Genomic DNA, 16,467 nt, shown 5'->3' on the forward strand with positions numbered 1-16,467 from the left:
TTTTACTTTGGAAGTCAATCAGATTGTAGTTACTGGGTCATAGATCAAGGAAATGGGAATGAAAAGATTGGTTACTCCATTATACTCATTTTGCTATTAAAACTATTTATCACCTGCTATATCTGAGAAAAGAGGAAGATAGACTAACAAATATTTATGTCACCGTTATTATGTTGTATTTCAAATACACTCTGAAATGATTTAAGTCTTGACAGTGGAGAATAGATTGGAAACAACTGAGTGTAGAAATCAGGGAGATAATGATAGTTATGATGAAGTTATAGTGACAATGTTAACCTTGTAGTCAAACATTATAGTTTACCAATAAATAATGAAAATAATTGTTTTAGGCCAGAGGTGGTATTCACCAGGTTCTGACCAGTTCTGGAGAACCGGTAGTGGAAATTTTGAGTAGTTTGGAGAACCGGCAAATACCACCTGTGACTGATCCCGCTCCCATCTATTCTCTGCCTCCCAAGTCCCAGCTGATCAGCTGGGTCTACTTTTGTTGCCCTGCACAGGAGAACAGAGCTGGAAAGCAGGTTAGTGGGGTGGAGAAGGAATGGACTTTTGCAGTAACCTCCCTGGAGTGGGGCGGGAATGGAGATTTTACAGTATCCTTCCCTTGCCACACCCACCAAGCCATGCCCACCAAGCCACACCACGCCCACCAAGCTATGCCCACAGAACCAGTAGTAAAAAAAATTGAATCCCACCACTGTTTTGCTCATAGGAAGGCCCACTTTTCCACTTTACTCAAGGTAGGCAGACTTCCAGTCTAAGGTATGGGCAAATTAGCAGGATTCTTGTTTAAACTTTCAGGAGTGAAATTTATGAAAATGAAACTGATAAAATGCTTGTCAGTTGAAAGTTTTTTTTAAAAAAGAAATTTCTCGCAAGTGTGATCAGTCAAGTTTTTACACATCACTATGTTTTGCTAGAGCTTTTCCCATCTTCTAAACCATAATTTAAGTCTGGAATGGAGAACATATGTTTGTCTAGAACTACAATTTTAAAATTGTAGAACTACAATTTTTATTAACTCTCATCACTGGCCATGCCTTTAGGATTGCTGGGAATTGTAGTTCAGCAATCCCTGGATAAGACTTAAGTTCCACACTCCTGGTCTAATTAGGAGTTGGCAACTTGTAACTGTGTGGCTAGAGTCAGCAATCTCCCATGCTGCAATTTTGAATGTAAAGGTTTTTTTCGTGTTAATTTGTGGTTTGGAGGAACTGAAGGGTGAAATGGTGCATTGTCTTAAGTTTGCAGAAGCTTAAGACAGACGTAACAATCCTTAAAACCTTGAACATTCTCAGTTGATCCATATTGTCTTTTATTTATGGGCAGAGGGCTAAAGTACAAAATGAGTGCCTGAAAAAAAAGTGGTATATAGAATACAATATGTTCTTTAGACAAGTTCTAATAAGAGTTTAGAATTGATTGCTCTATCAAATGCATACTATCCTTTCAAAGAATGTAATTATGCTTTCTTTCTCCATCTTTTCACACTCTTCTCTTCCACTCTCTTTTTTTCCAAATCCTGTTAACGTTTGTACCATAAGTAATGGGTCAGCAGGCACAATTCCACCCACCCCTAATGTCTATATTTATTATACGAGCTTGGGTGAGTTTGTGAACATGTCACAGTTTTAGAAAAACCTACCTCATGTTATTACTGGGAAATCTTAAATTTGACATAGTTTAGAAATGATATAGGACATTTTACCACCAGTTATAAACATTAGTTATAAACTGAATATTTTTCCATTTATATCCTCTGCTATGCATAAAGACTTAGTCTTTCTCACTTTTAACTCTAGATAGGTTTGATTCCCTGGCTAAATGTGCAACAATTATGGTACAGTGTTTTTGGAATCTTAAACACCATCAAATACCATTTTGGGGTAGAGAGTTAAAGAAACAATAAACTAAATTGTTGTGATCACACTCTATGGCTGTAGAAATGCTCCTTGGAAGATGGTAATGTGCAGGATGGAGTAAAGATTTTTTTTTCTTGAGGTTTGAAGGGAGAGTGTTCACAGTTGTGTTGAGCATCAAAAAATCAAGAAATCCAGGCAGTTCAAATGAATATAAAGGTTTATTGCAAGCTTAAGCTGTTTACAAGAATCTGAACCACTAATGGTAAAACAAATAGATAAGAATCAGTGGTGAGCTGCTCTTGTGGGCATAAAGGGACTTAAGACTGATGATGTGTTTGACCTCTCCCTCTAGCTCAACCTGTTCATTTCCTACTGGATAAAACCCATTAAAAAATTTTTTAAGGGTGCCATTTCAACTTGTTCTAAGGGTACATAAATGAGAAGTGGTTGGAAATCTCAATATCTTTTTTTAATTTTTACAGTATTTTATGAATCAGGACCATGGTACATGAGAACAGAAATCAGGCATTTATTTTCATGCTCTTCTATTACTTAAACTGCCTGAGATGCAGGTTAAGAAACAATATAGAGTATACCACATAAATAATCAAATCAAAATAACCCCCTAACTGTTATTTCTCTTGATTTGTGAAATTTAATTAAAAATGAATAAAAATGACAATAAGCAAAGAAGCAAGAACAGTTGGAGATTTCCCATCCCTCAGATGCTTTTTGCAGTTCTGCATTTGCAGAACTTTCATAGCATATTTATGTGATACTAAATCTTTTAAACTACTTGTTTTGTTAGCCTTTTTGAGCATGCTCTTTCCTACTCCAAAATTCACACATTACCTTCTGAAACTAGACTCCATAAAGAATAAGGAAAAGTATAATTAATAAAAAAATACACTGAATCAGAGCAATGCAGCAGCAAAAAGAAGAGCTATATTTATCATAGCATATCCTATGACATTTAATTCAAAGTCTGTGCTAGATAGAAAAAGATTCGGCCACTAATGTCTATTTTCAGGGGTTAAAAATAAAAATACAACCGTTAAATATAAGGTAGACCTGCTTAATTTGACATGTAATATTTTTAGTTTCTTCTGCTTGGAATAGTATAGCAATTTATTTCCTATGTGAATTTTCACAAAAAGATTAAAAACATGTTTCTATAAATATTATTTATATTTGCTTAGCTGTTGTTCTGAAGCAAGTAGCACAAATATTCCTAGATTCCTGGCTGTGTGGTCCTTGTTGCAGTTGGAAGCAGAATAGAAACATCTGAAAACCATTATTTGGATTATACATGCTAAAGTATCTAATCTTACCTTTAGGATCTGGTTCCTAAATCACGGTTCTTCTCACCCTTTGTATTCCCCAATGTGACACAGCTTCTAACATACTTGAAGCATAAAGATTCTTTTGACAATACCCAATATAAATTAAAGTGACAACTGGGAGTCATATAGATTTGCCACAAAATTAATAGGGAAAACAAATTTCTCCAGTTATATAAAAGGAAAATGAAGCTAGTTGTAGGATCTATACAATATTTTTTGTATGTGAATACATTTTTAATGTTTATTTTTGTCACTTAAGAATGAATGAATGATACATTTTCAACTATATTACTATTTTTTGGGGGGGCGGGGAGAATTTTGATTATTTTCTATTTAGAATTTGTTTATTTCTCTTTTTTCTTGTTTCAGAGTATGATATCATCCATTGTAAATAGCACGTATTATGCAAATGTGTCAGCTACTAAGTGCCAGGAATTTGGAAGATGGTATAAAAAGTACAAGAAAATTAAAGGTAAATTGATTTTAATTATCATTCAATGCCAAATCTTTTAACAGATCGTGAATACTTGAAATCTGTTATTCTAAAACGATCAAGAGGTGTTTACAACGGCTAGTTTATATAGAGTGTCATCAATATTTTCCCAGATATAAAGATCTACTTTGGTTGAAGCAGTTTCTCTATGATCTTCAACAATTTTTATAAGTATTGTATCTTAAAGTAAAGAAAGGAATATTTCAAAAGTGCTTTTTATATATGTACAGTGAAAATATAATCAAAGGCACTAAATAGCTTCAAGGCCGTTTACGGATCATTGTTACTTGTAAGACAAAAAGGGAGAGCATTTTTACTACATTTGGCTGTGGTGTAAAAGCACCTTCAAACATTAAAAAGCTCTTCCTGGAGTCCCAGAATTGCTATTGCAACCACCAGGTATTTCTATGGTATTATGCTTTTCTACTTCCTCTCTTCATTCATTTTTAAAGCTTTTCTTTTTCTCTCATCTCTCATCATTTTTTTAAAATAAGCGTACAGTTAATTGTTAAGTTTAGAAAAGCAGAATAAGACCTTGATTTGAATTAGGAGGTCAAGGATCTAAGCCCAAAGAGTTTTCTGGATAACTGTATGATGCTGCTTTTTGAACATTTTGAGTTTAAAACTCATTGGAAATGTGTGTGCATGTATATGTATGCATGTGGGGCAATGAAAGGTTACAGCCTGTGTGAAATAAACACAGGCTGCTTTAACACAGTTCATATAGTGTTGATTCTTCGGGTACAACAAATGGGAGGAAAACAGCAATGAAAAATAGGTATACTTACTGAAAAATAAACAGAACCAAACTTTATCATCATCATCATCATCTTTAAGAGTTTTTGTTATATTTTGTTTTATATTGTCTCATTTATAGTATTTATAAATGAGAATTTGCTTTATAAGTAAGATGAAAGGTTCAATTTCAGAAACTATTTTAGTGTATTCCTGTGAATTTAAAAATAAGGGTTAAATTACTATGAATTTGGTCAGCAAGATCAGACATCATTCAAGGTCAATCCAGTTGAAGCAACCACTGTTGCACACATATATCTTAATTTTTGTTACATTAAACTAATTGTAAAAAAGCTATTCTAATTTAATATTGCAAATGGAAAATGATGAAGAGCTTCAGAATCATTTTATTGGCATTTCAGTTGAACATAATCTGCTCTGTGAAATGTGTTTCTGATTTATCCACTAATGTCTCTTTTAATAAAGCAGTGGGAACTAACTGGTTCCTTCTTAATCAAAACCATGATTTCCTAAACATAAGCTATGAGATTCTGTTACAAGTTGCCACATACAGTTCTCTTTGGTCAATCCTTTCCCCTCCTGTTTTGTTGAACTAAACAAACAGTAAAAATAATTATACTTACAGAAAGATCAAAGTAAATATGACTAATGCATAGCAAAAAAATTTAAAAACTTTCTGAAAGAAAAAAAGCATTAGGTTGCAGAACATATATTTAATGTTTAAACAAATATGAGAAACTGAACAATCAATAATTTGATATCATTAGCAACAGATGTAAAAGTTATATGCAAAGAGCGCTTGAAATAAACAGCTTATAGTTGTGGAATCCATTACATATTCAACATTGCTATTATGCTTAGCTCATATCAACTTTTGTCTTTATATCAATCAGACTTGCATTTTATATTGGTGAGATCTACATCTATTGACATACAAGCTTCTGAAAATTGATTGCAGTCCATTAAAACTGATACTAGAAAAAAATCATATAGACTATATCATTTTTGCTCCCTTGTAATCCTCTTATCGTTTTGTCCTCCTTTTCCCTTTCATAATTTGTATTTGAAATTTTATATTATACATTTATAAGGAAGATTTATCTTAGCAATTCATAGAACTTTATAATAATAATTATAATTACAATAATTATTAATAATAAACATAGTAAGAATAATAGTAAAATTTGCACCATATACAAGGCAGAGGAGTGTATATAGAAAAAATTAAGAATGCAATCTTACTCATGTAGGTTTTCATTCATAACATAGATCAATTTTACAATTGCTGGGAAGCATCCAGCCTGGCAGGGAGGAGGGATCAAGTGCAGAATTAGCCTGGAGTCACTGTGCACCCACAAAAGGGATAGGATCAACCTCCCCACTACCAATTTCATTGGAACTTTATCTAATTGTTCCAAAGAGTAGGCTGCGACACTGGAGTGATTCCTTATTATAGGCAGAGCATAATAAAGTAATTACCTTGAACTCTGCATGTTGTTTGCGCCTGACCATAAACCAATTGAAACTGCACTTTGAGGGGTGAAATTAATACAGACCCATAAATATGTGCTCTGTAAATTGCTTGCATGGTGTATGCCATAATTTTTTTTCTACTATGTATAGAATACACAATATTCAAGAAAAAGTGTTGCTTTATTTTAATTTGTAGCTGATCAAATTTAGTATGTCACTGAGATATATTCACAATAGTATTTTAAGTAACTTGACAGGCACTCAAATGGCTAGGTGTGGATGATGAAAAGTTTATATATTATCAGTTCAGATCACTTTGATGCCTTTTATAATTTATTTATTTTTATTATTTATTAAACAAATTACATGGCTGCCCCCCTCACAGAAAGTAACTTTGGGTGCTGTACAGGAATAACTGTTTTTATAGGTTACAAAAAGTATCCTTTGTTTAGTAAAAAAAGAACAAAGTAAAAAAGAAAACTAATGAAAGAGAAAAGAAGAAAAAACAATATAACAAGATTTTCAATGAAGGATGACGCTATATCAAATCAAATCTTTATTATGGGCATAATGTAAAGCATATTTCATTGTAATCATCCACACATAACCCAAATCTATAAGCAACCCCTTCTGAAATTTCAACATCTGTTTTATAACTTTAAAAGCTTATGTAAATGAGACCCATTGCATATAATAATAAGGACTTAAGTGGTATGGGCTGTAAAAAGCCAGATGACCACTACAGCAAAGAGCTTTTCCTGTCACTGATCCTATTTAGTGGTTGTCTGGTTTTTTGAAGTAAAGATCTGATAGTCCTACAGTAATAGTTCTAATTCTGATCTGTTTATAAAGTTCTATACCGTAGGCTATATTCAATGTTGTGAAATGCAGCTTATGCTATACATCTCTTTGGGGTATGGAAAGAAGGGAAAATAAATTCTTCCAATATTTCTTTCAAAAGACAATGCAATAAAACTTGCTTCCATGGTTTGCAGAAGATGCAAATTTAGTGGTAGGTGGAACTAGAACTCAAGTCTCCCAGATCCTAGCCTGATGTCTTAACCACTACACCAAACTGGCTCTCCACGGCAATATTAATAGGCTTAAAAACTAACTGTAATCCTGAATTTTTGGTGATCAGTGCTTTATGAGGCAACTCTATTTGTCATGGAAACTGATTCTTGAGTTCCCATTAGTGGGTGGCTATTATGTTCATATTGCATTTGTAAGCTTTTTATAGATATCTGCTTAGCCATTTCTGAAATAGAATTCTGGAGAAGGTGAGCCTTTGATCTAATTCAGAACTTGATCTTGTGTTCTTAAAAATTACAACTACTTTCTAAATGATTTCATATTAATGAAGTTGTATAGAAGTTATAGCAATCTTCATATGAGTTCTAGGTAATAAGATTTACTGGAGAATTAGTTGAGTGATATGTACTATTTTGAAAATAGATTTTCAACAGATTTGCAGGAATTCATTTTAGGAAGCATTTCATGCCTGCCAAATACTATAGTGGAACTTCCCTTTTGGACACATAAATCACAGATGAGCAAATACAGTTTTCCTGGTCAGAGACCAGACAGTAAATAACACTGATAGTTGGTTGGGGTAAACATGAAGTTAAGTGTTGACTGGAAATGAGATTTCTGAAATTACGTCTTTGCTCAAAATTGGGTTAAGTGAATTTTGATGAAAAGAAATAAGTAATTAAGATAATCACAGTTTTTAAATGAATTACCCACATGAAAAGCACCTCCCATGCTCTAGAATAGTTCTAGGAAGTCAAGACTGGTAATTAGAGAGTTGCTTGACAATGAGAGGGGCGGCATATAAATTTAATAATAAATAAAATAATTTATACTGTGTATCTTTATCTATTGCCTTCTAGAGGCTTGTAATGGTATTGTAATTTTGTTTTTCCCAAATGTGATGAAAACTAGCTATAGTACCAGGTAAAGCATATAGTATATATGCTTTTCCTGGTACTGCTATTCTGCATTGTTTAGCAACGACAATATTAATATTATTCTTATAGGATTATATAGATTTGAGTCTGTATAGAAGCTTGGCAAAAACAATTTCACATTTATTTAGAATTTTTCAAACCTTTAGGTATAGTTGCTTCCACTATCACTTGAATAGGTACTTTTTATTTTTTAAAAATAAGAATATATTGGTGGTGGAGAAGGCAAGAAGAACCAAAATTTATGATTTTGTCCTGTTATACCCCGTTTTGAGTTGACCAGGCTATGCAAAGCGAAAATGAAATAAAATAAAGCAAAACAATAAATGAAAAGTTTAAATTGGTTAAGATTTATAAATAGATGCAAATGTTTGCTTCTTGAATTTGCTGTTGAAAGAAGCCAAAGTATTTAAAATATTCTGTCGCATTGTATTGATAAGATAAATATTTCAAAACTGGGTATCTACAATTCATTGAAGATTTACATAATTACTTGAATGGTATATGCTAACAAAGGGTTATTTAAGAAAGTCTCTTACAATATTTGTTTATTTTTTATTTGATTCAAATCTCCCTTTAATGACTCTTTAATGCTCTGAGTGGCTTACAGTTAAAAATAGTAGTTGAATATACACTGAAGTAGTGAATGTGCATTGAAGTTCTAAAAAAGAAAGGGCGTATATCCCATAACTCATTTGGGGGATATGAATTTGACCCTGTGGGTCTGCTGAAGAGACATAGTGTTTACACAGCAGTGATTTGGCTTCACATATGTCATGGGAGAAAGAATACAAGTGATTTCAAGTGTTTCAAGTGTTTACAAAGACATGGTATGGGAATTGATGATATTATAAACAACAACAAATAAAAAGGCAAGACAGTATCAGCCACGTTCTTTTTTCTGCATATAGTTACACACACACGCACACACATAAACACACAATGTAAGTTTATGGAATGGAAGAACTAAAGGTCTTTGCGTATGCAAATGGACATGTAAATTATACAATATAATATTTTGATTGTTTCTGCACAATGAAATTCAGAAAGTATTGAAGATTTATAAGCAATGTGTCAGTAGTTAAAATATTAGAGTAAAATTGAGTAAACCCAACTTCAAATCCACCATCATAAATAAAATAAATCCTAATTGAATGTAAATATTTGGGGACTTAATCTTTGAGTTTACCAGTGCAACAATAAAATATTAGCACAATTGTTTGATGCTTGGTTTGGAGGCTGACCCAATGTAATGGACTTGGATTCTTGAAATTCATGTAACCCTTACTACATGTCAGATTTACAAAGGATAAACATTATTAGTTTAATTTAGTGTAGAATACTGTACCACTATAGAGTTGGCACTAAAGTGAAAACAACTTAATGCAACTCTATATCTTTTCACTTGCAATCCTTGATATCATTTCAAATTAAGATGAAGGTATATATTTATTATTTATTTTAACAGTGGAACGAGTTGAAAGAGACAACCTGTCAGAATATTGTGTTCTTGGTCAACGTCCCATGCACTTACCGAATATCAACCAGCTGGCAACTTTGGGCAAAACAAATGAACAATCTCCTCATGGTCAAATTCATCACAGTACTCCAATCAGAAACCAAGTGCCAACGTTACAACCAATCATGAGCCCTGGTCTTCTTACACCTCAACTCAGCCCACAGCTTGTAAGGCAGCAAATAGCAATGGCCCATTTGATAAACCAACAGATTGCAGTAAGTCGGCTCTTGGCTCATCAGCATCCACAGGCAATTAACCAACAGTTTCTAAATCATCCACCTATCCCTAGAACAATCAAACCAGAACCAACAAATTCATCAGTGGAAGTATCTCCAGATATCTACCAGCAAGTCAGGGATGAGCTGAAAAGGGCCAGTGTCTCCCAGGCGGTCTTTGCAAGAGTGGCTTTCAATCGCACACAGGTATCATATTTTATTTATTTAACTGAAGCATTTTATTCCATTATTCTGTTAAAAAAGGCTCTTTAAAAAGAACCTCAAAAAGACAATCTCTCTCATCAGGTTTTTCACTTTAAATGAAATGAAACAAATGGAAAGTAAAGGAAGAGGACACTTCTCAGCAATTTTATTCCATTTCCTCACTCCACTTTGCAAAATTGGAACAATGCATTAAAAACCCCAACTATTGTCGAACATTTCACAAGACTATGATATAGTGCCTTCTTATCCTAAAATAAAACGTGTATTTTTATGCTATAGAAACTGGATCCAAATGATTGAGGAAAGATGGAAGAGATTGCTTAGATTTCTTTCTTTCATCTTCCTTTAGAAACTGATAGAAAAACAATGATCCCAGAAATACTTTTTGAACTTAATCTGTTAAATTCTTAATACAACTAGAGAATCAGACTGTGGTGACCTTATCATTATCTACTTAGGGTATACAGTTGATTTTTTTGTCATTTGAAATTTATTGATCTATTAATTTTGTAATAGTTTCCTGCCAAATGAATAAATTTTAAGAAAAACATTATGGCTATTTATTTCCTAAAATTCAAACTAGATTATTATTCATCACATTATGTTGGTTAGATTTAATAATTCCTAATACTTTTTCCTCTGGTCCATTAAAGTTCAAAATCAACTTTTGCTTTAAAGACAAAATGTCTCCTTTTTTCTGCTTGATGAAAAGTAGGCTGCATGAGTATATTTAAGGTGGAAGTAAACAAACAAGCAGGAAAATTACATCCTGTAATTTACTTCTACTACTTTTAGTTCTGACTATGCACAGAAGCATATTTAACTTTGGTTTTTTAAAACAATATCGCAAGAATGCATGAACTATAAATTTTTTGTGATTACTTTCTCAGCAGTACCTTTTTAATTATGAAGCATTTTGGGCAGCCAGTAACGTTGTTTGCTACATAGACAATAATGAGAATCATATTTGTTAGTTTTCAGATGGTATTATCATTATGGTGCATATAAGCACCATAATACCCATACGCGCATTCATGAATTAATTCCATAGAACCTGAAAATTAGAAAAAAAGTTAAATGGCTGAAATCCTCTCATTTTAGTATCATGAGTTTCTCAGTTCACTGATTTTGGAACTTAATTTGGCCTTGTGAACTTATTATTTCATGTTTTGTCATGATTGAATGTTTTCCGTAATTATTATACAATTGCTTTATTATTATTGCCCATTGCGAGGAAAGCAGTATATATAATAATGTAATAGTAATATGAAATATTTTGAGTCCTGTGAGCAAATTATACATAATATATTAATATGTAATAGCTGCTTTGCTAAGAAAAGTAACTCTGGTAAGATTGCTTTCTTTTTATCTCCTAGATTTTCAAGTATATGGATGCAATAATTTAAATGTGCATGGAATTATGTATTTTTTCAAATGAAGCTGTTATTCTACCACTGCCCTGACTATAACCAGGAGCTTATTGGGGGTGGGGTGGGGGGTAGATATCACTGTCTTCTTTTTGTAGTCTTCCTGCATTTTCCCCTTCATTTTTTTCTTTCGTCAAAAAATTTGTAAAGAGGAATGTTAAAGAATTCTAAAGTACCTTTTGTTTGATAATGGTAGAAGCTAGGAAGTATTGTCTGAACATGAGAGGGAAACAAGGAGACCAGTGTGGAGCAGTTGTCAAACAGGAAATGATTAAGTGTTTATGTGAAAACAGTTTGATGTACTTTCATTTCATTTCTCCTTTCAACATTTTTCCAAGGAAAGAATGTGGGAAGATTGTTTAGGTTTGTTCATAAAATGCATAGTTCTGTTCTGATATATAGATTTTAAATACTTTGGGCATTAATGGTACACAATATAAGTTTGAATGTGAAATTCAGCTTTACAAAATAGTGCACCATAATTTCTTTCTTGAAGCTCAGACCATTATAAGACTAGAGTAGTAAAGCAAAGGTAGAAATTTCAACTTGTACTACAATTCACTTAATGAATTTTTGGGGCACTGCCACATTGGAAATTTCATATGTATGGCAATTAAATAAACTAACAGCATATTTTCAATACTTCATTTCTGCTACCAGAATGATAAGATGTCTGTATCTAGTAAAACAAATGTCCCTTTTAATCAACATGATTATGTTTTTCAAGCTGACCTTGAAAGTATCAGTAAAAGTTACAGCAGAATACATGAGTATATGCCTTTATTTTTTATGTTGTTTTTAATTTGAAAAAGTATTTCATCCTCTTGGATCATGCTTCTATGTGTGTATATAGATATTGTTCTATTTCACTCTCTATAAAGCCAAATATAATAAATGTAGACAAAATGTATACAATAGCATATTTTGAAGTTGATCCAAAAGATAAGCAGTTACATTTGTAGATCTTATAATACTGTCATTAAATAAATCTTTATATGTTTTAGCTTCTAAATCTGTATAAACATATTTTTTCAACATACAGCTGTTGTTCTTTAATATTTTATTTAAAGAGCTCTTTTCCTTGATAAGTGACTGAACTACAGCTATTTGGAACATTTTTTGTCTTTGCCACAGAAGCTTAGGCCTCATATACAATATTTTTAGTGTGGAATCATAGAACCAATATGTTATTGTGGGTGTAACGAATCCTGTAAAAGAAAATGTTCTTTTCAAAAATTATTGTAGCTAATGATTAAGTAATACCTCTTTCTGAAATTATATTTCAGAGATACAGTTTACAAAAACTTGGGGAATGTTATCCCAGCAAGTTATGGAAGAGAGGAAGAGAGAAAAAAGAAATATATGTCTAAATAAAAATCTGAATTTTTATAATAAATAATGGAAAGGATCCAAAGCATTCAAAGAATCCAACAGTATTCCCTCTTTCAAAATATATTACAAATAATAAGCATTGTGATTTTGTAAAATAAAGCCAATTTGGAATACAACTGGGATTCAAAGAACCCGTTGGCTATGCTTGAACAATATAGCTGATACATTCTATTAATATCCAAGTATAAGGGCATACTCTCTACCAGTGTCCTACTATTTGGGATACACTAGTTAAACAGGAAGTGACTGTGTTTGACACTATCTCTTCCTGTTGTTTTGTTTTGAAAAATGGCAATGATCTGGCACTACTTCAAAAAGTGTTTCCCAAAATTAACCCAAAATAGATAAAAATGTTCTTTTTTCTTTCTGTAATGATACAGGTACTCATTACCCAATCATAAAAGGGACATTTAAATAAGACTCAGTAAGCAGTAAAAAAGACTTTCTAAATAAATATTTTTGGGTAATGGAGGAAAAAGTTTGGGAAGTACTGACTTTAAAGAAAGGTTTCATCCTCTATTTTGTATCCTGTCCCTCATATACTAAAGGGAAGTGGGGGAAAGTGAAAAGAACAGAAAGAGAAAATTTCTAGATTGATTGATTTTGGGTTTCATTTTCAAGTTTGTTTCTGTGCTGACAGTAGTTAATTATTTTATCTTATAGCATGGTTGATTAAGGGGAGCCTAGTTTAACCTCACACAACCCCCATTCTTAAATTATCTTTTAATCTTCCTTACAATCCAGTTAAACAATTCTAAGAACATAGCCATTCAACCATTTTTCCCCTATTTATTTTTAAATTTGGGAAAATCTGATAAAGAGAAAAGACCGAATGGCTACAAGGTGCCTTTTCTCTGGTAATACTAGGGTTTCCTGTCTGGAAGTATCCTTGAAGTATATATTGAAGTATATTGCAGAAATATAGCAGTAGATATTGTATTAGATTGGGGTTGCATGCCAAGATGATAGTTAACAATGAAGAATGGTTTGGCACATTCAGCTGGGGAGCCTGGTAAAACATCGGGAGAGATACAGATATTTGAAGTTACACAATTGCAGGGAAGGTGTAAAAAGAAAAAGGACGTTTAGTCACCAGACTCATGAATATTAGCATATAGAGAAAAGGATGCAAAGTAAGGAGCAAATTTGATTTCATATTCATGCTGCTTATGTTGCTAACTAATAAACATTCAGTTCTCATTCAGTTTTTCATTCAGAATATAATTTTTTGTGTTCATGATTTTTTTTTTAAAGAAAGTCTTCTTAAGTATTTTTATTAATCACTAATTATAATTATGGACTAGTATTTAGTTCATATTATTTAGTATTTATTTATACAGTATGTTCTGTGTTGTAGATTAACCATTAATATAGATTCATAAAATTTGTATTATGACACTGGTTAACTACATTAATCATTTTCTGATTTTTAAAAAAATCCAATGAACACCTTACATGTAATCCTTGAGTTACAACCATTCATTTAGTGATTGTTCAAAGTTACAATGTCACTGATTTTTTTCCCCACACGTATGACCCTTGCAGCATCCTTATGGTCACAAGATCAAAATTCAAGTGCTTGGCAACTGGCATGTATTTAAGACAGTTGCACTGTCCTGGGTCATATGACCACTGTAAACTTCTCAGTTGGCTTTCAACAAAGTCAATGAGGGAAATAAGATTCACTTAACAACTGCTTGATTCTCTTAACAATTGCAATAATTCATTTAACAACTGTGGCAAAAAGGTCATAGAAGGGGGCACAAGTCACTTAATCATTTTGCTTAGAAATGTTGGTCTCAGTTGTGGTTGTAAGTTGAGGTCTACCTCTACTCACAAACTGAAAAAATACCAAAGTTACCTAAATGTGTTGAAGAAACTTTTATCCAAAGTAGGCTCCCTATAGAACAAATAGAAGATGCACATCTACAGTATATTGGGGTACCTAATATATTTGGTCTACACTAGGAATATCAGATATTCTTTTGTCCATTGTTCTTTTCACAATTTTATATTAGGCAAATTGAAGTGAAAGATAGCCAGTTTCTTGGTATCTTAACTGTAGCTGCATTGGAGAGGACTACTTATTTTCCTTGGAATCTAAGTGGTGGAGAAAGGATCTTTGCTGTCATGACATTGTGTCTGGAATTCCTTTTCCAAGAATATTTGATACTTGCTGAAGGCCCAATGCTTTTTCTTTTTAAATTAGCTTTTCTATTATACTAGTAGTCCTTGACTTACAACAGTTCAATTAGTGATGGTTCAAAGTTACAATGGTATTGAAAAATGTGACTTATGACCATTTTTCAGAGTTACAATCTTTGCAGGATCCCCATGATTATGTGATCAAAATTCAGATGCTTGGCAATTGGTTCAGATTTTTGACTTGCTGTGTACCAAGGTCATGTGATCACCTTTTGCGATCTTCTGACAAGCAAAGTCAACAGGAAAGCTAGATTCACTTAATAACTGGGTTACTAACTTATGAACTGCAGTGATTCACTTAACTGTGGCAAGAAACATATGAAGAACGGTTACAGGAACTGGGTTTGGCTAGTCTAGTAAAGAGAAGGACCAGGGGAGACATGATAGCAGTCTTCCAATATTTGAGGGGCTGCCACAGAGAGGAAGGGGCCAAACTATTTTCTAAAGCACCCGAAGGCCAGACAAGGAATAATGGATGGAAACTGAACAAGGAGAGATTTAACCTGGAAATAAGGAGAAACTTTCTGACAGTGAGAACAATCAACCAATGGAACAGCTTGTCCTCGGAAGTTGTGGGAACACCATCACTTGAGACCTTCAAGAAGAGATTGGACTGCCATTTGTCAGAAATGGTGTAGGGTCTCCCGCTTGGGCGGAGGGTTGGACTAGATGACCTACAAGGTCCCTTCCAACTCTGATTATCTGTTATCTGTTATCTGAAAGGTTTTAAAATGGGGCAAAACTCACTTAATAAATGTCTCACTTAACAACAGAAATTTCAGGGTCAATTGTGGTCTTAAGTTGAGGACTACTTGTACATATTTATATTACAAAGCTGCCTTATTGTAGCATCAAGTAATAATCTGCAATATTTTAGCAACATTGTTGCATATTCTATGTTTGGTGTTTGGAAAATTGCAATTTGAAATATTTCAAAAAATTTACTGTAGAATAGAGCCTCAACAATAACTTGCTAGAAAGATGAAGTACGAACAATTCAGATAAATAATGATCTGAAATGGATAATGAGATTTGATCTCATTTGTTTATATTGTTTCAGGCAAGTTTCATTTATTCATTAGATTTATATCCCACCTTTTGTACTGGAGCTTAAGGAAACATACATAGGGCTTCCTTCTGTTTATCTGTAGGCAGCAGCTTTGTGAGATTTATTTATCATTTTTTAAAAAAAGTTATGCTTACTTCTATTAGTATGTATATGTATGTGTGAATGTAAATGTTACAAATTATACTCCTGCCCATTTCCATATTTTGTTACTGTAGAAATCTTTGGCATTCTAAAGTTTCTGGAGGATTTACACTTAGATTTTATAAGCTGAGATGAATGAATCTGATTAAAATCTTGGATTTGTAGACTCTGACTTTTATCCATCACAAAATATCAGTAGGGGAAAATGAGGCATTTCTCCTGGATTTTCACTTTTTACAAAGCAGTATGAAGTAATATGCTTAAATAAGACAGAAGATTATAGGGGATGAAAATTAATAGCATTGGGGGTGAAAATAATTGAAGTTAAAATTCTAAACAAGTGCAGGGACTTTTTTTGA

The 16,467-nt window shown here is 32.8% G+C and overlaps 1 protein-coding gene across 2 annotated transcripts in view; it reads left to right on the forward strand.

Annotated features, from left to right (window-relative positions):
- SATB2 (SATB homeobox 2) overlaps nucleotides 1-16,467 on the forward strand; it is a 156,167-nt gene that overhangs the window by 68,476 nt on the left and 71,224 nt on the right. For both annotated transcript variants that reach the window (XM_026667940.2, XM_087949522.1), the window contains exons 6-7: nucleotides 3,596-3,698; nucleotides 9,384-9,856. In XM_026667940.2, coding sequence (XP_026523725.1) covers nucleotides 3,596-3,698; nucleotides 9,384-9,856 — 576 coding nt within the window. The remainder of the gene's footprint in view (nucleotides 1-3,595; nucleotides 3,699-9,383; nucleotides 9,857-16,467) is intronic.

This window comes from Notechis scutatus, chromosome 1, assembly GCF_049901735.1.
Source record: "Notechis scutatus isolate UNSWTSFEM ecotype Mainland chromosome 1, rNotScu1.2, whole genome shotgun sequence".
Classification (NCBI taxonomy): domain Eukaryota; kingdom Metazoa; phylum Chordata; class Lepidosauria; order Squamata; family Elapidae; genus Notechis; species Notechis scutatus.